Source organism: Entelurus aequoreus, linkage group LG13 (genome assembly GCF_033978785.1).
Source record: "Entelurus aequoreus isolate RoL-2023_Sb linkage group LG13, RoL_Eaeq_v1.1, whole genome shotgun sequence".
In the NCBI taxonomy this organism is placed as follows: Eukaryota; Metazoa; Chordata; class Actinopteri; order Syngnathiformes; family Syngnathidae; genus Entelurus; species Entelurus aequoreus.
The window spans coordinates 35,961,901-35,984,777 of NC_084743.1; the positions used below are offsets into that span (position 1 = coordinate 35,961,901).

The window sequence follows — 22,877 nt, forward strand, 5'->3', positions numbered from 1 at the left end:
CATCATAACACACTAACATATACATTAACACCAGCGGGTAGTTACAGTATGAATGTCTATTTATGGTTTATTATTTGCGCACTATCGAAAATTTGGCCAGAAAAAGATGTACTTTAATCACCGAACAGTGCTCCCAAAACCGATGTTTTGATGATGTAAGCTATACGGTTGTCAGCGTGTCCGCGCTATAGACGTACTTTAATATATTCGAGATATACCAGCAGTCAGCTTCACAATTTAAGATGACACTGGTGGCTTTTAATGAGAGAAAGGCTCCTAGCAACACAAAGCAAGTGTGACGTCAGGCTCTCTGCCGCTCGCTTTTCGTCACGGACATGAGTACATTCTCCAATAACACCAAAAATAGATGCTAGATTTGTTGCCAGTCTTTTTTATTGAAGAAAGAGTGACTAAAAGGATTAGATAAATATAACATTTTTTTTAACAGTGTTCATAGTACAATAAGCAGCAAAAATGTAAAAATACAACACAAATATATTATGTAAGAAAAATGTATATGTTAATACTATACTTATTAACATTTGTTATAAATATATATTCACACTTTTTTAGCTTTAAAGAATATATGCATCATAACAAATCATGCAATGACGTCATATCGACCACGCCCCCACCACAAATAGTTTGGCAATTTCGGGGAAACCCTGACATTAACCAAATAAAATTATCTTACATTATGATCATCACCAAAAATGATTCCCGGGCGTGGCACCGCTGCTGCCCACTGCTCCCCTCACCTCCCAGGGGGTGATGAAGGGGATGGGTCAAATGCAGAGGACAAATTTCACCACACCTAGTGTGTGTGTGACAATCATTGGTACTTTAACTTTAACTTAACATTTAACTTTGTCAGAGATGTTTTGTAATGTTATTATGTGATATTTGCACCTAAAGAAATGCTAGTACATCAGTTTAAGAATATGGGGGCGGGTGGAGTGGAGCGGGGGGGATTTTTCTGTCTGGCTGAAATATTGTGTAAAGTATTTTATAATATGTTCTGGTCGAGTCCTTAATTACAGAATGATTAGCAGGCTCGATATTACATTTTATTAATTAACAGAGAAGGTTGACTTGTACAACATGTAATGTACAGAATATCAGAAGCATTTATTCAGGTAGAAATTTTACAGATTATTATTATTCCTTAGGTCAGGAAAAAAACAGAGGCTATATATATATATATATATATATATATATATATATATATATATATATATATATATATATATATATATATATATATATATATATATATATATATATATATATATATATATATATATATATTTTTTTTTTTTTTGTGATAGAGTGATTGGAGCACATACTCGTTTGTCACAAAAAACATTCATGAAGTTTGGTTCTTTTATGAATTTATTATGGGTCTACTGAAAATGTGACCAAATCTGCTGGGTCAAAAGTATACATACAGCAATGTTAATATTTGGTTACATGTCCCTTGGCAAGTTTCACTGCAATAAGGCGCTTTTGGTAGCCATCCACAAGCTTCTGGCAAGCTTTTGGTTGAATTTTTGACCACTCCTCTTGACAAAATTGGTGCAGTTCATCTTAATTTGTTGGTTTTCTGACAGGGACTTATTTCAGAGTTCCCCTGAAAGGAGCTTATGTGGTGATATCCTTTACACATTGATGTCAGTTTTTGGTGCAGTACCATACCGCCTGAGGGATCGAAGGTCACGGGCATTCAATGTTGGTTTTCAGATTTGCTGCTTACGTGCAATGATTTCTCCAGATTCTCAGAACCTTTTGATGATATTACGGACCACAGATGGTGAAATCCCTAAACTGAGAAATGTTGTTCTTAAACAATTGGCTCACGCATTTGCTCACAAAGTGGTGACCCTCGCCCCATCCTTGTTTGTGAATGACTGGGCATTTCATGGAAGCTGATTTTATACCCAATCATGGCACCCACCTGTTCCCAATTAGCCTGTTCATCTGTGGGATGTTCCAAATAAGTATAAGTGTTTGATGAGCATTCAGTCTTTTTTGCCACTTGTGCCAGCTTTTTTGAAACATGTTGCAGGCATCAAATTCCAAATGAGCTAATATTTGCAAAAAATAACAACATTTTCCAGTTCGAACGTTAAGTATCTTGTCTTTGCAGTCTATTAAATTCAATAATAATAATCATTGTATTCTGTTTTTATTTACGATTCAGACAAAGTGCCAACTTCACTCGTTTTGGGTTTTGTAATTGAAAATAAACAAAACTGTTGAATAACTATTGTAACAACCTGCTGGTGTTAATGTTTATGTTCATGTGTTACTGGGGACGGCGTGGCGCAGTTGGGAGAGTGGCCGTGCCAGCAACCTGAGGGTTCCTGGTTCAATCCCCACCTTCTACCAACCTCGTCACGTCCGTTGTGTCCTTGAGCAAGACACTTCACCCTTGCTCCTGATGGGTCGTGGTTAGGGCCTTGAATGGCAGATCCCGCCATCAGTGTGTGAATGTGTGTGTGAATGGGTGAATGTGGAAATAGTGTCAAAGCGCTTTGAGTACCTTGAAGGTAGAAAAGCGCTATATAAGTATAACCCATTTACCATTTACTGATATGCAGAGATCACATGTTCGTGAACATACCGTGCCTGAAAGGTGATTGACGGAGAATGAGGAAGTGTTGTGTGTAATAGAAAAAAATGGAAACAGACGTGTGTGCACAAGAAAGAATATGTGTTAGAATTTATCCTGTTGTTAGCACAAGATTGGCAATAAAAGTTCAAACAAGTGTCGTACTTTGTGTCACTTCTTCTGGATACAACAGCAAGACAATAAACTGAAAAACAGCACATTAATTATTTTTAGAGCCCACCGAGATATTAAGTACACAATATCAGTTTGCATGCAAATATTAAAGGCCTACTGAAAGCCACTACTACCGACCACGCAGTCTGATAGTTTATATATCAATGATGAAATCTTAACATTGCAACACATGCCAATACGGCCGGGTTAACTTATAAAGTGACATTTTAAAATTCCCGGGAAATATCCGGCTGAAACATCGCGGTATGATGACGTATGCGCGTGACGAAGTCCGAGTAACGGAAGTTATGGTACCCCGTAGAATCCTATAAAAAAAGCTCTGTTTTCATTTCATAATTCCACAGTATTCTGGACATCTTTTGCAATTTTTTTAATGAACAATGAAGGCTGCAAAGAAGACAGTTGTAGGTGGGATCAGTGTATTAGCAGCGGACTACAGCAACACAACCAGGAGGACTTTGTTGGAGCCGCGCTAGCCGCCGACTTCACCTTGACTTCCTACGTCTCCGGGCCGCCAAACGCATCGGGTGAAGTCCTTCGTCCTTCTGCCGATCGCTGGAACGCAGGTGAGCACGGGTGTTGATGAGCAAATGAGGGCTGGTTGGCGTAGGTGGGGAGCTAATGTTTTTAGCATAGCTCTGTGCAGTCCGGTTGCTAAGTTAGCTTCAATAGCGTCGTTAGCACAGCATTGTTAACCTTCGCCAGCCTGGAAAGCATTAACCGTGTATTTACATGTCCACGGTTTAATAGTATTGTTGATTTTCTATCTATCCTTCCAGTCGGGGGTTTATTTCTTTTGTTTCTATATGCAGTTAAAGCAAGATGCTATCACGTTAGCTCGTAGCTAAAGCATTTCGCCGATGTATTGTCGTGGAGATAAAAGGCACTGAATGTCCATTTCGCGTTCTCGACTCTCATTTTCAAGAGGATATAGTATCCGAGGTGGTTTAAAATACAAATCTGTGATCTACAATAGAAAAAGGAGAGTGTGGAATCCAATGAGCCAGCTTGTACCTAAGTTACGGTCAGAGCGAAAAAAAGATACGTCCATCGCTGCCTCTCAAGTCATTCACTGTAACGTTCCTCATCTACGAATCTTTCATCCTCGCTCAAATTAATGGGGTAATCATCACTTTCTCGGTCCGAATCTCTCTCGCTCCATTGTAAACAACGGGGAATTGTGAGGAATCCTAGCTCCTGTGACGTCACGCTACTTCCGGTACAGGCAAGGCTTTTTTTTATCAGCGAGCAAAAGTTGCGAACTTTATCGTCGATTTTCTCTACTAAATCCTTTCAGCAAAAATATGGCAATATCGCGAAATGACCAAGTATGACACATAGAATGGATCTGCTATTCCCGTTTAAATAAAAAAAAATCATTTCAGTAGGCCTTTAAATCACTTTTGCAATATGTCGTACAATAATTTGGGCATTTCAAACACATCTGCTTTCCTGTGCTCAGAGATTTTCTCTGTAAAAGCTGATCAATCACAACTCTGCGGTTCGCGGCGTTACTGATTTGAAGCTAGGATTTATGGGAGGTGCACGTCAGGGTATGCGGGAGGGTATGCAGGGCGTCGGTTACGCAACTTACGTGGGAAAGTATATACCAGTCTTAAGTGAGCCGCAAAGTGACGAGTGAACATTGTATACTGCACTGTAATTACACCACAGGTTACATTGTAAGGAGACAGCAAAAGTCCTAAAAGTAGGCATGTTTTCATCTACATATTAGCAGACATAATAATACAATTATTTGCCGCTGAGTTGTACGTGCCTATGGACGTTCTCATTCATCCAGGTCATTGTATTCTCAAGACATTAAATCGATGACAACTTTACTGATCAGTTTGTCTTAGAAGACGTTTCGCCTCTCAACCAAGTAGGCTTCATCAGTTCATGCTTATAGACCCTTATTGGTCAGATCTAGTCTTAGACTTAGGTTGGTCAGATCTAGTCTTAGACTTAGGTTGGTCAGATATAGTCTAAGACTTAGATTGGTCAGATCAAGTCTTAGACATAGATTAGTCAGATATAGTCTACATTCATAAAAAAAAGGAAAGTAAACTTGTTGCAGCAAAGCTAAAAAAAAACCAAGCAATTGTGAAGACCAAAAGAAAATAAGGCTGGAAGAGGAGGACTGAAAAGAAACAAAGGAGGATCACTCACCTGATCCGGAGGAGGGATTCATGTTCCCGGATCTTTGAACTTCATCAAACTTGCTGAAGATGACATTCAAGCTACAAAGGACGCAAGAAACAAGCATAAATATGACACATCAAGTGAAAGATATAGGCAGATAAGTAGAGAGGTTCTAAAATATACAGAGCTTAAAGGGGAACTGCACTTTGTTTGTTGTTCACAATCATTGTGAAAGACATGACAACGGATGGATTTTTTTAATGCATTCTAAATATTAAATAAAAAAATAAAAATCCACTTACAGCGGAACCAATGGGAGTTCCACTATTTTGCCAATAACTTCCAACAAATAACCATCCAAAAACAGCCAACAATACTCCATTTACATGTTGTGACTTAAATAATAAACAAATATTAGTGATATTGTTAATTATAGCCGCTAACGCAGACAAACTATTTATAGCAGCGCCGTGATGCCGATGTTTACGTCATCGAGGGGTGTGATGCTTCCTCGCTTCCTTGCTCTGTGTAAGTTTATTGTAGATCATAAATCATGCATCTCACCTGAACAGAACAAGTCTGAGTAGGTATTACAACAAGTTGGTACACTTTCACAGCGATTTAGGACCCAACAATGGCCAGAACAACACAAAAAGGCACTTGGTCCTCACCCCCCTTTTCTTCACGGGGATTATGAGACATTCCTCACCTAAATGGGATTATATGAACATCCCAGCAGTCGCATCCTAATGACAGCAGACCTTGCACAGTAAGTGATGTTTTATTATGTTTGTTGGCTCTCATAAAGTCTGCATTGAGTAATAATCAGTGATGAAGAAAAAAAAAAAGCAAATGTGATGCGTTTTTAAAATTAGTGCGCCGCATATGCTTAAAATGAGTAAAATATGTAAATAATACATGTTATAATACATGTGCCCGTTACTACATAACATATATACTAACATCATGTATATAAAACCCTAATGGAGGTGTTTGGATGTTTTTTTAAGGATTTGCTCAGCTCCTATAGGCTCCATCGTAAGATGACTTTTGATCGCATTTATTTAATATTTAGAATGCAAAAAAACCCAAAAAACATCCGTTGTCATATCTCTCATAACGATTGTGAACGACAGGCAAAATTCCCCCCAAAAATGCAGTACCCCTTTAAGAGTGTACTCACCCTGGGTCATTTGGGATTAATTCCAACTCCCTCTCCTAGCCCCCGCTATGATGATTCATACTCGGACACTTTTACCTTTTCCCATAACTTTTCTTCTGATGTTTTACTGCAATTTGCCGTACAAAGATTCAGTGACGAGGTGGCGACTTGTCCAGGGTGTACCCCGCCTTCCGCCCGATTGTAGCTGAGATAGGCTCCAGCGCCCCCCGCGACCCCGAAGGGAATAAAAGCGGTAAAAAATGGATGGATGGAAGATTCAGTGACATGTCCCTAATACGCACACAAATGGACTGTAGTATGTTGTAGGGTTATGACATTTGGATTATTTACAGCAGGCATGAAAAAACTACAGCCTACACACCATTTATGGTCCGTTAGGCATTTAAAGCCGACCTAACAACAAAAGTATTTTATTCGAACCCTTCAACACCAATGCTGTCATGGGCGACAGGATTTGCTATTTTCTAAATAAATTAAAATTGTTTCTGTGTGTTTTTTCTGTATCATTAATCATTCTGTATCAGTATTGTTGTATACCGGTAGTAATTATATAGTGCAGTAAAACTCCAGATGGTTAGAATAATTTCTGTTTCAAAACAGAAATTATGGTAAAACTATGTTTAATTTATGTACTAATGGTCATAGTGTCGCTATTTTCAACAACAAATAGCTTTTTAGCACTTAAACTACTTTTCGTGACCAAGTAGCACGGTAGTGTCCACAACAGTTACATTCTCTAAACCTTAAACACATCTTTCCCGTGTTATGTGAATTACCTATTCTCCCGCCGATCACAGCAGAGACTGATGTGTATAAAAATATGCCCACACATTTTGGTAGCTAAGCTAGTCATTACAAGTCCCTTAGAAAGCAAACACAACATTAGCATTAGCTACCAAGTTTTCTTTTGGTAAAAAACATTAACCATACTTGCCAACCTTGAGACCTCCGATACCGGGAGGTGGGGTGTGGGGGGCGTGATTGGGGGCGTGGTTAAGAGGGGAATATATTTAAGCTAGAATTCACCAACTCAAGTATTTCATATATATATATATATATATATATATATATATATATATATATATATATATATATATATATATATATATAAATGTATATGTATGAAATACTTGACTTTCAGTGAATTCTAGCTATATATATATATATTTATTTATTTAAGAGTTAAGAGTTAAGAGGGGAATATATTTAAGCTAGAATTCACCAACTCAAGTATTTCATATATATATATATATATATATATATATATATATATATATATATATATATATATATATATATAAATGTATATGTATGAAATACTTGACTTTCAGTGAATTCTAGCTATATATATATATATTTATTTATTTTATTATACATATAAATAAAAGAAATACTTGAATTTCAGTGTTCTGGAGACTATCCAGTAGATGGCAGTATTGTCCTGTTTAAGAGTGTCACAACATTGCTGTTTACGGCAGAAGAACTGCTTTACGGTAGACTAAACGTGACTGCTGTTGTTGTGTGTTGTTACCACGCTGGGAGGACGTTAATGAAACTGCCTAACAATAAACCCACATAAGAAACCAATAACTCGCCCTCGATCATTCTACAGTTATGACGTCATTGGGCAGGCAAGTTGTTTATATTGTGGGAAAGCGGACGTGAGAACAGGCTGTCCCCACTCAGGTCCGCATTGAGCTGGAGGGGGCGTGGCCTCCAGCTCCGGCTAAATACCGGGAGTTTGTCGTGAGAAAATTTATGCCGGGAGGTAACGCTGAATACCGTGAGTCTCCCGGTAAAAACGGGAGGGTTGGCAAGTATGCATTAACACTGTGCGTGAGTGTGAGTGTGTGTGTGTGTGTGTGTGTGTGTGTGTGTGTGTGTGTGTGTGTGTGTGTGTGTGTGTGTGTGTGTGTGAGTGTGTGTGTGTGTGCGCGTGCATGTGTGTGTGTTACTTCAGTCACTTAACTTTAATCAGACCACAACAATGAGGTGGTTAAAAGAAACAATTGTAACTAAAGACTGATACACAATGACAGATTAGACAAACTAAAAATGAGAAAGGTACATTTAATAGAGAAAGATGACCACATCTGCAACTATAACACAATATGTATGTAGTACAAGCCTTAGGGTTAGAGGCTATAATGATAAAGTTATAAAATTATAAAATCAATTGAATTTATCGGATCTGTTTGTATTGATAATATAGCAATGACTTGAAATAAAGTTTATTTACAGAAAAAAACAAAAAGTTATGATGTAGTTAATCTACTTATGGCATTTTATTGTAATTTAGCTCAGCTACATTTCTCTGGTGGGTAGTTTCATTGTAGTGAAGCTTAATGTGATGTAACTTGTAACTAAACTCACTAAAATTCCAAGTAACATGCCCAACACTGTTTACGTGTGCATGACGAATCATGCCGAGCCCTGACACACCTCTTCCAATCGTGCCAGAGAGGGAAAGTGTACTGACATGATCTAGCTCAACATTGCTCTGTGTAAAGTCAGTCCAAACACGGTACGACAGGCGTAGTGTGAGCACACAAAAGAAATTAATGGAATATTAGAGCTCAAAATTACACTTTTGAAACCCAACAATATGCTAAAATGTTATCAATAGTGGTTTAAAGCGGAACTGCACTCTTTTCATTCACAATCATTATGCAAGACAAGAACACATATGTTTTTCATTTTAATGCAATCTAAATAGTAAATAAATGTGTTCAAAAGTCCACTTACAATTGAGCCTATTGAAGTCGCTCTATTATGCCTATAACGCCCTTAAAAATACATACAAACACCTCCATTATGTATTGGCAAAATGGAGGAACTCGCATTGGCTTTGCTGTAAGCGGACATTTATTTACGTTTATTTACGAGTTAGAATGCATAAAGAAAAATACATCTGTCGTCATGTCATTTATAATGATTGTGAAACATCTGCAGTTCCCCTTTAAGAGAACATATTTAATACATACATGTTTATATTTGTGACATTTAGAAGTCATACCATGTACAACACTTCCGCACAGACTGAATGAAATGTTGGGTTTGATTGGCTTCGTATTTAGTGTCTCGTGCACGTGCCACTGACAGGAGAGTTATTTGCGAAGGAAAGGATGCAATGGCCGCCGTACTGCTATTAAATAGGTGAGCGAGACAATAAATCACTCCAAACACTGCCCTTGCACCGTGGCTCTCTCCTTTTTCTTCGCGTGTGTGCATATCCTGAATTTTTGTACCAGCAAAAGAGCGGGTCACAATGATCAAACGCGAGCACGCTCTAAATATCTACCTAACCGTGACATACAGTAGCTTTAACTTGTATGTTTAACTAAATATCTGGCACTTGTGAGAAACAGGGGTATAGAGAACAGGTCGATAAAGTCTAGGCATGCACTGAAGTCAGTCCTCAAACAGATCAGCTGATTAGCAGATCAACTTCAGTGATAAAACAACAACAGGTGTGCGCACGTCAGAAGCTACAACTTGTGTGCATGAAATCAAACCGTTGCAACATTTAAAAAACAAAAACAATATATGCAAATAATTAGCAAAAAAAATACCTTGATGACCACATTAGCATAACCTATCTACATGTCCTCACGTCCTAATTTAGAGGTTCTTAACCTTTTTGAACTCAGTACCCAACTTTTCCACTACAGAGAGGCCCTGGGCCCACTCAAGTATTAACACCGAATTAGTCATTCCACTGTTTATGCAATTATTATTTCAAACCTACTTATAGTTTAACAGGAAAAACCATTGTCAAATGATATGTGTGTTACTCACAAAGATTATTATCAAGGTTTAGGTCAGGCTGATTACAAAAATAAATAATCAAATATACTGCAAAGCAGGGATGCATAAAAACTGATTTAAAATACATTTACATACAATTACAAAGTGCTCAAATAAATACATTTGAACAAAATTCAAAAGAAATAATAATAATATGTGTCTTGAATACACTGTCAATAAAATTGAAGTGCAAACTTCACCACATCTGTCATAATTTTTGAGCTTAAAGGGGCTGTTTGCAACTTGCTCACAGATACATTTTTCAAAGCAAACAATATAACAAGAACACCATTGGCTCGCTTATGTTACAGTTATTGGCTTAACTGAAAATATTGTTTTTAAAACTCTCTATACTTTTCACAATTACCAAGCTCGTGTAGTAAAAAATTTTACCACCCCGAATAAAATGATTGGAGTCACTCACCCTGTCTCGTCAACATGTACGTGCAGGCAGCGCGTGCACAAATACAAAAGCAGTCCAAAGGAAGCAACAAACAATTTGCAGTCACGGTGTTGTTATGATGCTAACTATCCAAATTGGTATCATTAGCAATTAGCACCGCTGCGGCCAATATAGACCACAGCTGAGAAACATATTTTTTTCCGGCCCTCTAGGGAGTGCTCAAGGCCCAACAATGGTTAGGAAACAATGTTCTAGATAACAGGTGCACTTTTGTACAAAGCAAAAATCCCTGAAGAAAAAGGAATGAGGAAGAAAGACTTTTGTAAGTACCGTGACTGAGGCAGGCCTTTCTTGCTGAGATCCATCCTGACTCTCTCTCCCACATGTCTGTAGATCTCCACCAGGCTACTCATAGCGCCATCTCGAACCTAAGACAAACTTTTGTTTACTATTCTAAATGATACAGTACCTAAAGGTGCACACTTTAAGTCCGTTACCATTATGTTGTGAACACAATGGGGTTTTTTTTTCAATTTTGTGACAGAATAAATAAACAAATGTCCACTGCAGAGGAGACTGGTTCTCAAGAGGATCTGTTGACAACTGTACCCATCCAATACAATTGAAAATCCGTTTTCATAAGCCCAGCTTTTTATAGGATTTTGCTTTTGACGAAAAATGTTCGTCAAAATTTTGACCCGGTCTTTGAATACAGCCCCGGTTATAGTGCGGCCAAATGTTGCATGTAACAAAATTGTCCAAGCATCATTCCGTGGAATGGAGTTTCCAAACAAATAATCCACGCCTTGGTGATTCGGTCTCTCAGCTTTTTTTTACTGAGTACAACAGTAAAATGTGGTACCAAAGCAAGTTGGGATTGATGGCACTTTGATAAAGGAGGTGACAAACACTATGTATTCAAGAGAGAACTTAACGCAAAAATACAAAGGTACTGTACCTAGTCTTTCTCAGGTTACAAACCTCCTGAGTGCTAGTTGGTGTAGCAAATGTTAACGTAAACCCCATGAGATACGACCAAAACATCCGGCCTTACTTGCTAACATTAGCTTATTGCTATACTATACAGTATATAACTAATGCTACATCGTTGTATATTTGTTGATATCAACACAAATACAATTCCTTATTTTCCCTGTTTTAGTAATAGATTTGTATGCATGTATCATGCTTAATATAGACATGTAAAAAAATCAAACTTTGCAACAAATATTCTGCTTGCCTGAAGGAAGAAATTAAATTGCTCACATGACTCAAATTCTACAATATTGTTTTTGCAGTTTCTATTTAAACTTGCACGTAGCTTTCAATAGCATTTTTGTTTGGACACCACACCCAGCAGCAACTTTCAACATTTTTTAAATATGAATTAAGAATGTAAAACATTGAGCAAAAGTTTACATGTAGTCAAATATTTTCCTGATATCTGATCCAAACCCTACCTAAAATAATGAAACTTGACTTAGCCATTATCGGGATGTACTGTACTTTTGAAGGGGCTCTGACTTTTCAGGGTAAGAATGTACCCCTATGATACATGTGGCAAGTGGGCCCCCCAAAAGGTCCGAAATGCAACCAAATGGGCCGAACCCTAAACTTGTACTATTTGAGTGCATTTCAGACCTTTTGGGGTACTTTGAGACCTTTAGCGTGTCTGGGGGTTAGGGACCTTTGGGGTTAGGGGTTGGTCGTTTATGGGGTTCTTTAAGACCTTTGGTGTTATGGTTGGTCCTTTTTGGAGTTTTTGTGGTTAAGATTGATCCTTTTTCGGAGGGATTTGAGAACATTGGGGTGAGGTAGGGTTGGTACTTTTTGGGGGGATTTGGAAACTTTAAGGTTAGGTAATCCCAGAGCAGTGAACCTTTCCTCAATACAAATATATGACAGCAATCCTTTAATTTGGGTCCATGTGTGGCCTTTCCTGATGCCACACACTTATAAACACATATATATATATACATATAAATATATATATCTTATATGTTATATTATGTTATACATTATATATATATATATATATATATATATATATATATGGGCTGTCAAACCATTAAAATGTTTAATCGCATTTGATAGGTTGATTGGCAACACTAAATTGACCCTAGTGTGTGAATGTGAGTGTGAATGTTGTCTGTCTATCTGTGTTGGCCCTACGATGAGGTGGTGACTTGTCCAGGGTGTACCCCGCCTTCTGCCCGAATGCAGCTGAGATAGGCTCCAGCACCCCCCGCGACCCCGAAAGGGACAAGCGGTAGAAAATGGATGGATGGATGGTTCTTTGTTAACTCAAAATGAATCGCAGTAATTGCAGAGAGATATAATGTTTCCTCATTAATAAGTGTACTCTAGACAGATAATTTTAGTTTTTAATAGCATGACTGGACAATTAATTTGCTTTGAAGAAAAGTTTTTAAACATTGTGCTTTTTGAAACAGCTCAACACAAAATGGGTATAGTATAAACACGCTTTTAAAGAAGAAAAATAAATAAATATATATATATATATATATATATATATATATATATATATATATATATATATATATATATATATATATATATATATATATATATATATATAAACAACAATAATTTCTCAACAACTAAAAGCTGTATGCATTTGCGAGACAGCAGCCTTACCTGACTGGTGGGATCCCCCAATAGGTTACATATGTGAGGAACAATCTTACTGAGCGTCAGGCCATGTGCTCCATACCTGAGGACAAAAAAGTGTTCATCAATTATCCTGTTAATTCTGCACCATTAGTCCTCCTGTATTAATTTGCTTTACAATTACATATTCTACCTGTGTAAATTCCAATACGTTAGATGGCAGTAGTGCATAGACTATGATGTTTTGCTGTAGCCAGGAAATAGTTTTTGTTATTAAGTTGTATGTGCCAGTCTTGTCTTTTGTTGAGTCCTACAGTGTACGGTACTTATTACAAACCAACTGTTTGAGTGTAATGTGCATTTTCGTTGTAGTTTTCAATACCAAATTCGGAGGTGTCTAAATGACCATGTAAAATTAAAATGCTAATTAGTAGAATGTTTATGGCATATCCAAAGTAAAATGGCATTGAGCTAGTACATTGTTAACAATTGTAGCCTTGCTATACTTCTAAGCCCATTCTTCATCCCTTGTTGGCATGAAAAATTGTAACATTATGGCAAAATCTGCTTAGTGCTTGACTGCTTGTTTCTCAGTCAAGTGCTTCAGCCGGTCCCAAATCTGCAACTGGAAGTGATGTCACGCAAGGTATCAAAAAATTGTACAGTTTGATTTTATGTGAAACCCTTTATGTGAAATACCCTTGCCATCCTTTGTAACTGAGCTACTGTGTGGAACAATTTCTCTTGTGGATCAATAAAGTTTGTCTAAGTCTAAGTCTACCCGACAGTAACAGAATTCGGTCGGTACCAATTAAAGTACCCATCTCTAAATGTAAACGTCATGAGTAATCCTTAGAAGAAGAGGGGAGTGTCATGTTAACATGGTCTTACTGTAACCTAGCCAGACCTAGCCTAGCCTAACAAATAAATGAGAGGAGTGTGAATTAGAACTACAGAGAGAAGAAATTGCAAAAGTTGAAACTTGAATAAGGAATTATCTTCATGTGTTTGGTAATTGATACAAGTGGAGACTCACATATTCAATGTGGCAATAAGGCAAAGGCACACTCCTTCTCTTGTCCTGTTGTTCTTATGTTTGAAGCCTCCCAGCATTCGGTCCCAAACAAACTGCAACAACACAAAGGAATATCATCTTTACCAAGGCTATGAGCACAGCAATAGAGTTATTTTTTCTTTTGTCCACAAGCAAACGTAGGCTTTTGAGCTTTTGTGCATGTGGATGAGTAAAACAGATTGTTTTTTTCTTGTGTCAAAAGAAATGTGCCATATTATCTCATGTTACAAAAAATACTAACAGAACATGAAGTTATTGATATGCATGTTCATTTGTGCAGCAGTAGACAGATGTGCATGCGCTATATAACACAGAGTGGCGGTTAAAAAAACATTCATGATGTTTCCCGGGCTGCATTTAATATGAACACTGATTTGAATGTATACTTCATCATTGTATATGTTTTTCCCTGCTTTTTAAGTAACCTAATCAATACAAATAATTGAGATTATGCAAAAACAAGTTTTGCTTTTATTTGATCAAATACTAGTAGTTTGAAATGACACTGCATACACTGCATCTTACTATTCGCAAAATTATAATGTGTATAAAGTTGTTCTTTTTGGAACAGACATAGTTTGGACTTGGTATAAAATTATTTTCAAATAACGAAATATAGAGCTTGTAATAAGAGGCAAAACTTCTGTCTTAAATGGTTGGAGTTGGGGGTTAAATCACCAAAATGATTCCCGGGCGCGGCGCCGCTGCTGCCCACTGCTCCCCAAGGGGACGGGACAAATGCAGAGGACAAATTTCACCACATCTAGTGTGTGTGTGACAATCATTGGTACTTTAAAACTTTAATCTTAAATAAAATAATTATATAAACAAAAATGTAGCATATCATAACATGCAAATAAATACATTCCAACATTGGACAACGATTAAGTACAAACCTAAATATTCTGTGTTAAATAAAATACTTCCGTAAATAAAAATCTAGCATTAAGAGGTCTCTATAGTTTAATCAGTTAATAAAAGCAGGCATTTCCACTTTTTGGGAACCACATTTTTAGCGACATGCAAAGTGACCGCTTTTGTGAACTTCTTTTTCATCTTATATGGTACCTTGCATAAATGATTCCACCACAGTAATCTGCTTTTAAGTGGGAGTTTGTTTGCTGTTATGTTCTTGTTTGCCTTGTAAAGAGTTTAATTTCCCCCATTTGGCTGGATGCTTCTGTTTCAGATGCTGCAGTAGGTTTGTTGCCTTTTTTAAACAAACTTTGTAGCGTGCAGTCGTTTGTTCCATGCCTGTTTCCGCAAAACCAAACCACTGACAACATTTGTATTTTCTTTGGAACAAACATCTCGCTCTTGTTTGCATTATCAATAGCCATGTTGTGCTATCTCTGCATGTGAATCTCCGTAAGAAAATAAGGGGGAAGGCGGAAGCTACAGAAGCTCCTGGGGCAAAAAATATGATAAAGCAAGAAGAGAAAAACTGATTTTAAATTTTTTGGATTGCTTGCAACAAAAAAATTTAATTTATCGATAAAATGGATTTATCACCCAGTTATATATGTTATATATAACTTTATTGATGAACGCGCTTTGAGTACCTTGAAGGTAGAAAAGCGCTATATAAGTATAACCCATATATGTTTTAATGCCAACAAGTCAACTGTAACCGCTTTTTCAGACTTAAGATTGAACAAAATTAACAAGACTGCAGGTGAATATGATTTTATATGCACATTTCTTAACCTTCACTAGTGTGGGTGAACACTGGAGTGTTTTTTGATATTATCCATGTTCGTGTGCATATGGCAACAGTCCTTTTGTCATCAAGTAGACAACATTTACAGCATGGTTTTCTAAATTAAGACATTAAAAGTAAAGTTTGTATTCGAGGTGTTCCAATATAACTATTTTGACTGTAAATTGTGTGTCTTCTTTAAAACTGCTAGTTTTTGACCAAATAAAAGCAAAACAATTTTCAATCATGCCATTAGTATTTATTGGTTTCTATAAGAGGTAAGGAAAAAAACGGAAAATGTCTTTTTGTACCCGAGGCTTACTACTATTTACACTATTATTAACCATCTGTAATGGACGTATGCTGTTTTTAAGTTGAAGTGCAGTGGTAACTGTTTTGGCGACACATACTGTAGACTCTAGAGGTCACAATAAGTCATAATGTTATTCTCAAGACGCATTAGGTTGAATGATGCAGTTTGTTACTGCATACTTTCTAATACTCTTCTGCTTCCATACTTTGTATGTGTAAGATATAGAGTAAAACACCAACCATGTGTGCTTATGGGAGAACATTTAATGTTAACTGGCCGTTTCTATCGAAGCGCTTAAATCAAAGAGTTTAGATGCAAGACAATTAAATCAAATACTTGTAATTTTGTTGATATCGAACCAATATCTGAAACCTATATGAGATTTGCAAAACCCACGTTCATATCTGTTGATACAGTACCTGTGGAGTTACAGCTTGTTCCATGATCTTCAACAGCAGTGCTTGGTCTTGTTCTCTCACTTGGTCTTTGGAATCCCCCAATCGATCAATAAGACTGGGCAGAACTGAGGCAACAACATATTTTAGACAAACTTCAGTTCAGATGTCATTATGTAGGCCAGGGGTGTCCAAAGTGCGGCCCGGGGGCCATTTGTGGCCCACAGCTAATTGTTTAGCGGCCCGCCACACATTCTGGAAATACTATTGTAAAAATAAAAAAGAACATTAAAAAAAGTGGAATGAAGTGAAATCTAACGAGAAAAAGTTGCAATGTTGACACAAAAGCTGCCATGCAGGCTGTTTTTTTTTTCTTTTGTCTTTCTTTATTTTTCTTTTTTTTGCCATTGTTTAAAAAAAAAAAAAAAAGACAAAAAATCCATGTTATAATGAATTATTTTCAGGGCTCCAATTACTTCAAATATTTCCCTTTAAAATGTTTTATATGGTAAATATTGCATATATTGTGTAGTAGCCATATAAAAACATCAAAGTTTTCTTTGACAAAAGTGCATAAAACAAACAAAATAATAGTTCCAGCATAAAATCAACAGATATATCTGAAGTTGATCTCGTAACTTAAGTGTTGAAAGTAAAAGAAAAACCTAATGAAAATGTATCACTTTATGAGTGGGGCACCTTTTGGATCCCAAATATATTTAGTGATTTTTTATTTATCTTTTCACTGTGATTACTCAAAAATATGAAAGAATTAAAATCAATGGTGTCCTGCATTATTGATCTTTTAGGGCTCTAATTACTAAATACTGCATATTTAAATGATAAATAAATGATAAATGGGTTATACTTGTATAGCGCTTTTCTACCTTCAAGGTACTCAAAGCGCTTTGACAGTATTTCCACATTCATCCATTCACACACACATTTACACACACATTTACACACTGATGGCGGGAGCTGCCATGCAAAGCGCTAACCAACAGCCATCAGGAGCAAGGGTGAAGTGTCTTGCCCAAGGACACAACGGACATGACTAGGATGGTAGAAGGTGGGGATTGAACCCCAGTAACCAGCAACCCTCCGATTGCTGGCACGGCCACTCTACCAACTTCGCCACGCCGTCCATATTTCAGTTTTACTATAAAAAAAACTAAGTTGTTTTTGACAGAAAAGCCATAAAACATTTTTTTTTAATTTGTATTACTTTATATCAACTTGAAGTTGATATAGAGATTTACTGTAAGCATTAAATAATTTAAAAAAAATAATAATCTGACTTATTTTTAACAATTTAATGACTGAGACCCTTTATGGTCCCCGGGACCCTTAAAGGTAAAATAAATTTAAAAAATCCATATATTTTGTTATGGTTTGAAAATGAAAAATATCAAAATGGCCCCCACATGCTTTAATTTTTCCGTGTGCGGCCCTCAGTGGAAAAAGTTTGGACACCCCTGATGTAGGCCATGTAACAGCATTCAATTACCCCAAAATATACACAGTAAACACACCATTGATATTTGTTTGATGATAAGGGATGAATACAGGAGGTCCTCGTTATAAGTCATTTTTGGGGTTTGTGACGCACTCCAATAAGATAATGATACTGAACCAAAGCGTTTTGTTCTTTAGTGTTAATTTTTTTCCTTCAGGGTGTCTCCCAGGTATGAAGCAGAGCCTTCTGAGGGCAGTGCATCAAAAAATGCTGAAAGCTGAAATTAAACATGGTAAAATGTTCAGAAAGTGCAGAAATCAACATTAGTGGCACGCTTGTTCAAAGCCGCCCAAACGCCGTGACCGTCATAGCAGATAAAGATTAGGGGTGTTTTGATACACTCACAAGAAGATTTTTTAAACATTACTTTTAGGAAAACTACAATGACAAAATATATGAGTGGACAAACATATTTGTATATGTACAGTATTTCATGTTTTTTGTGCACATAATGACTGACCTAGCTGTTCATTTAACTATAATTTAGGTATCAACTATGATTTATTGCACTGTCACAGAAACAGAACTTGTACATAGAGCGAGGACCTTCTGTACTAATCAAATGGCTAAACAATCTTGAAGGGGACTAGCAAAGTTGCAGTCTTTTGTTCCAACATGAACAAAAGCAACAAAAATTAAAATTGTTCTTTTTTTAAAAAATGACAAAGAGGCTCAACTTACCTGTTCCCACCTGAGCTCTAAAGCGCTCTTGTAACCTGGTCAGTAAAGCAGAGAGCATGTCCAAGCCGAGGAGAGCCACCTTGTGGTGTCAAAGTATATGAAGAGTTGGATTAAACTTCAACAGCATATCAGCAACAGCTTTTAAAACATGACTTTGTAACTGTCACAAGTGGCTTCAAATACTCCTTCAGCAGTCATTGCATCCCATAATAATACAGCAGCTTGAAAAAGTATTCATACACCTGTAGCTTTTCCATGTGTTGTCACAGACATACATTTTATTGAGATTGTATGTGAAGACCAACAAAATTGTAATGTAGAAAAAAAATTATTCATACTTTTTTTTTTTTTTTTTTTTTACAGATTTAAAAAACGAAAAATGTAGTGTGCAGAAGTATTGAGCAACCAAAAAGCTTTCAAAAGTCGCCAGATGATTGCTCAATGATCAAAGATCAGACAGATCCGGAATAAAGTTGTTGAGAAGTTTTAAACTGTATTTGTCTGTATAAAGTAAGGGTGTATTAGATTAGTCGACTTTGACGATTCGATTTGGAGGAGTCTAATTCGACTATCAACCTTACAATCAAATCGCCGGGACATTGAACCCACCCCAAGTTTTATCTAAGGCTCCGGGGTACGCACTCACGCAAAGACTTGATCTTCAGAACTTTATAGCTACTCAGGACTTGGCAGTGTTAAAGTTACACTTAGTCTAAACTAGTATGACCCTTCCATTCCATAAACAGACACTAACTAGAAAAGTGAAACCACCACACAAAGGTTTTTGTGAGATGCAAATGAAAACATACTGTGGAGCTAGATTCTGAGAGACTATGGACATATTCAAACTCAGAGACATCTAAGGAGAAGATTTTGAGGCATTAGCTTTGCATTTAGTTTTTTTTTCAAATTTAAAACTGAATTGAGGAAAGAAAATGTATGCTGGACTTGCAGAAAACTAGGCTGCACGTGTAGCCAAAGCTGTAGTCAAGGATAAACTGGATGTGTAGCTAATGTCATCAGCATATACATGTATATCATCGAGCAGACTGTGTGATATAATTGACATAAATGCCAACCATCATTAGACTCAATATAGACCCTTGAGGAACACCTTCAATAACAGGCAGGAAATCAAATAAATGATAAATAAATGATAAATGGGTTATACTTGTATAGCGCTTTTCTACCTTCAAGGTACTCAAAGCGCTTTGACAGTATTTCCACATTCACCCATTCACACACACATTCACACACTGATGGCGGGAGCTGCCATGCAAGGCGCTAACCAGCAGCCATCAGGGGCAAGGGTGAAGTGTCTTGCCCAAGGACACAACGGACGTGACTAGGATGGTAGAAGGTGGGGATTGAACCCCAGTAACCAGCAACCCTCCGATTGCTGGCACAGCCACTCTACCAACTTCGCCACGCTCAAATAAAGCTCAAATAAACTAAACCAGCATGGAATAAAATACTACTAAGTTCAACTACTTCCCAACATTTCTAAGTTTAGGAAACCATTAAGGAAACCAAGAGTGTCAACATTGTTTTATTGTGTTTCTGCCCAGTGTGTTTCACAGTTTGCGTTATTAGTGTGTGTGTTCTATAGTGTAAAGTCTTCAATTTGCCTTCTACAGAAACTACTAATGGGAATTGGAGGAAACGCTATAATCTGGTAGAAAGCATTTTTACCTTACGTCTAATATTTTCTGTGCATGGTTCCTGACAAATAAACTAATAAACAAGTACAGCGAGACCCCTAGTGGACTATATTCATGTACTAGTAGTCATGGTTTTAACTAAATAGCAAACGTTTACTGTTGTCAACTAAAGTCTAGTGACAGTGATGGACAGGATATTATTTGTAGACAAACCGCTGTAATATAATGTAAAATGTAACAGTAAAATGCATAAAATGTTCACCTAATCTTGTATGTTACCCCTTTCAATAGCAACCTTGCTAGTACTATTACCACAACTCATTCCTTCCTTAATTAGGGGTTTAACAATACGCCATAGTAATGGCTCTGTATAGGGATGTCCCGATCCGATATTTGGATCGGATCGGCCGCCGATATTTGCCAAAAAATGCGTATCGGCAAGGCATGGGAAAAAGCCGATCCAGATCCAGTTTTAAAAAAAATTCCGGTCCGTGTTTTCCAACGCACCGATTTAAACATTTGTTTACTGTTTTTAATGTAACCTTGCTGCTGCCCTCTTGGCCAGGTCTCCCTTGGAAAAGAGATCTTTGATCTCAATGGGATTTTACCTGGTTAAATAAAGGCTAATAATAATAATAATTAAATAATACATTCCACTTTTCTGCTGCTCCCTAATTTCCGTTCCGCATTTTCCAGCACACCTTCAACACATCCACAGGTCTGTGTCCTAACCGTTAAGACGGCCATGTGAATTAAAAGTTACCGGTAAAAATGTCAGCTGTCTCTGTGCGATATAGAAAATGACTATATCGTGATATTCGAGTATACGTTCTCACGCAGTTGCTTTTAGCTGCTGGCATTACACGACAGGCTCTTCCCACTCCTTCTTGTGTTTGCTTCTCACAGACAGCAAGCGCACCTTCTTACACATGTCACATACTGTCACGTCATACGTCACATACGTATACGCACTCTTCCAGCAGAGAGGTAGCAGCATGGCTAACGTTAGCTGTGATGCTAGTGTAGCCGTGTGAGCGGTAATAATGAAGGAAGAATTAATTAATTCCCAAGAAAAACAGCAGGGGGTCCATCGTCTGGCGGTGGTTTGGCTTCAAGTGGGAATATGTCGAACAGACAACCGTAATTTGTCAAGTGTGGGGCAAAAGCGTTGCTATAAAAAGTAGCATTACTGCTAATATGTAGCATCATTTGAAAAGTCCCCTGCTAGAAAATGAAGAGTGTTTGAAACTCCGCACGTCAACATCTCCATTGTGTATTATTCAAACTCACCTAATTCAGCTGGCTAGTTGTTATCAAGAGTACTAAAACCCTTTTCAACATGAATCTGACAACTAAGTAGGCTAAATAACTTTAAACTTTAATACATGCTCGGCCAGTATCGGTATCGGATCGGAAGTGCAAAAACAACATCGGTATCGGATCGGAAGTGCAAAAACCTGGATCGGGACATCCCTAGCTCTGTACGTACCTCGGTTTTAAAGGTGGTGGTTTGGTTTATTTTGGGTACTTTAGAACAAAATGTAAAGCATAAAATTGCTTTGCTTTTCTGTAAACAACATTGATGGTTTTTAAAATAAAACAAATAAATGTAAACTGAGGGAAAACTATTGACTTTGTTTTGCTGAAACAGTTTTATGTAATAAAAGAAAATGAGTAACTATTTTCAACATTGTGTTGACAGTAGGGATGTAACGATATGAAAATTTCATATCACGGTTACCATTATTACCACGGTATTGTTAAGTGTGTTCAAAAATTATGTATACACTCTGTAATCTTTTGACCAAGTTCCATTTATATAAATTATAGAAATTAAACAGGGGTATGTCGTTTCTCAATGGGGGAAAATGTTAACGTCTCTTGTTTTCATGTTAGCATTTAAGCAAGCAAGCTGGAGCCAGTCAGTCCGTGAGCTTATCAAAGTGTGGTTATCAATCACTGTTTTTCGATTATTTTATTTTAAAGCGGTAATACCAGCTGTCTAAAGTTTTAAAGCGGTTATTATTATTACCGTTTATCGGTAAATTTCGGAGTTGATAGTTACACTGTCGAAAGCACTTACCATTAGGGATGATACTCGAAACCGGTTTTCCCGGTTGTTCGATAAGAAAAGAACCGAGTCCTCGGACTCGAATCCCTTTTTGAGAACCGGTACCCGTTATCGAGACCACTATAGTAAAGAAAAAGAGTTGGTTCTTTATTCCAATCCCTGGGAACGAATCTCGTCCCGACAAGAAATGCCCCGTGTGACATCACAAGAAATGACGTCACGTAGCTCAGTCATTAGGCGCAGATAGGAAAAGCAGGAAAAAAATGGACCGGAAAAAGTGCTCCAAGGCATGGCTTAATTTCACCAAAAAAAACGAGGAAGCGGCAATATGCAATTATTGCCAGGCTTTGCTCTCGTGTAAGGGGGGGGGGAGTACAACAAGCGTGTCGTGTCTTCGAAGCAGCGGCAGAGACGACGAAGAACGCCCCTCTTCTTCTGCCAGCTGCCCCAGTCCCAGCTACAGTGGCGGTGACGCCGGTGAGTAACTAACGTTA

The 22,877-nt window shown here is 37.4% G+C and overlaps 1 protein-coding gene across 6 annotated transcripts in view; it reads right to left on the minus strand.

Moving 5' to 3' along the window:
- clasp1a (cytoplasmic linker associated protein 1a) overlaps positions 1-22,877 on the minus strand; it is a 168,266-nt gene that overhangs the window by 92,072 nt on the left and 53,317 nt on the right. For all 6 annotated transcript variants that reach the window (XM_062067771.1, XM_062067770.1, XM_062067773.1 and 3 more), the window contains exons 3-8: positions 18,652-18,730; positions 16,479-16,582; positions 14,009-14,100; positions 13,000-13,075; positions 10,672-10,769; positions 4,976-5,046 (exon numbers count right to left, since the gene is read on the minus strand). In XM_062067771.1, coding sequence (XP_061923755.1) covers positions 4,976-5,046; positions 10,672-10,769; positions 13,000-13,075; positions 14,009-14,100; positions 16,479-16,582; positions 18,652-18,730 — 520 coding nt within the window. The remainder of the gene's footprint in view (positions 1-4,975; positions 5,047-10,671; positions 10,770-12,999; positions 13,076-14,008; positions 14,101-16,478; positions 16,583-18,651; positions 18,731-22,877) is intronic.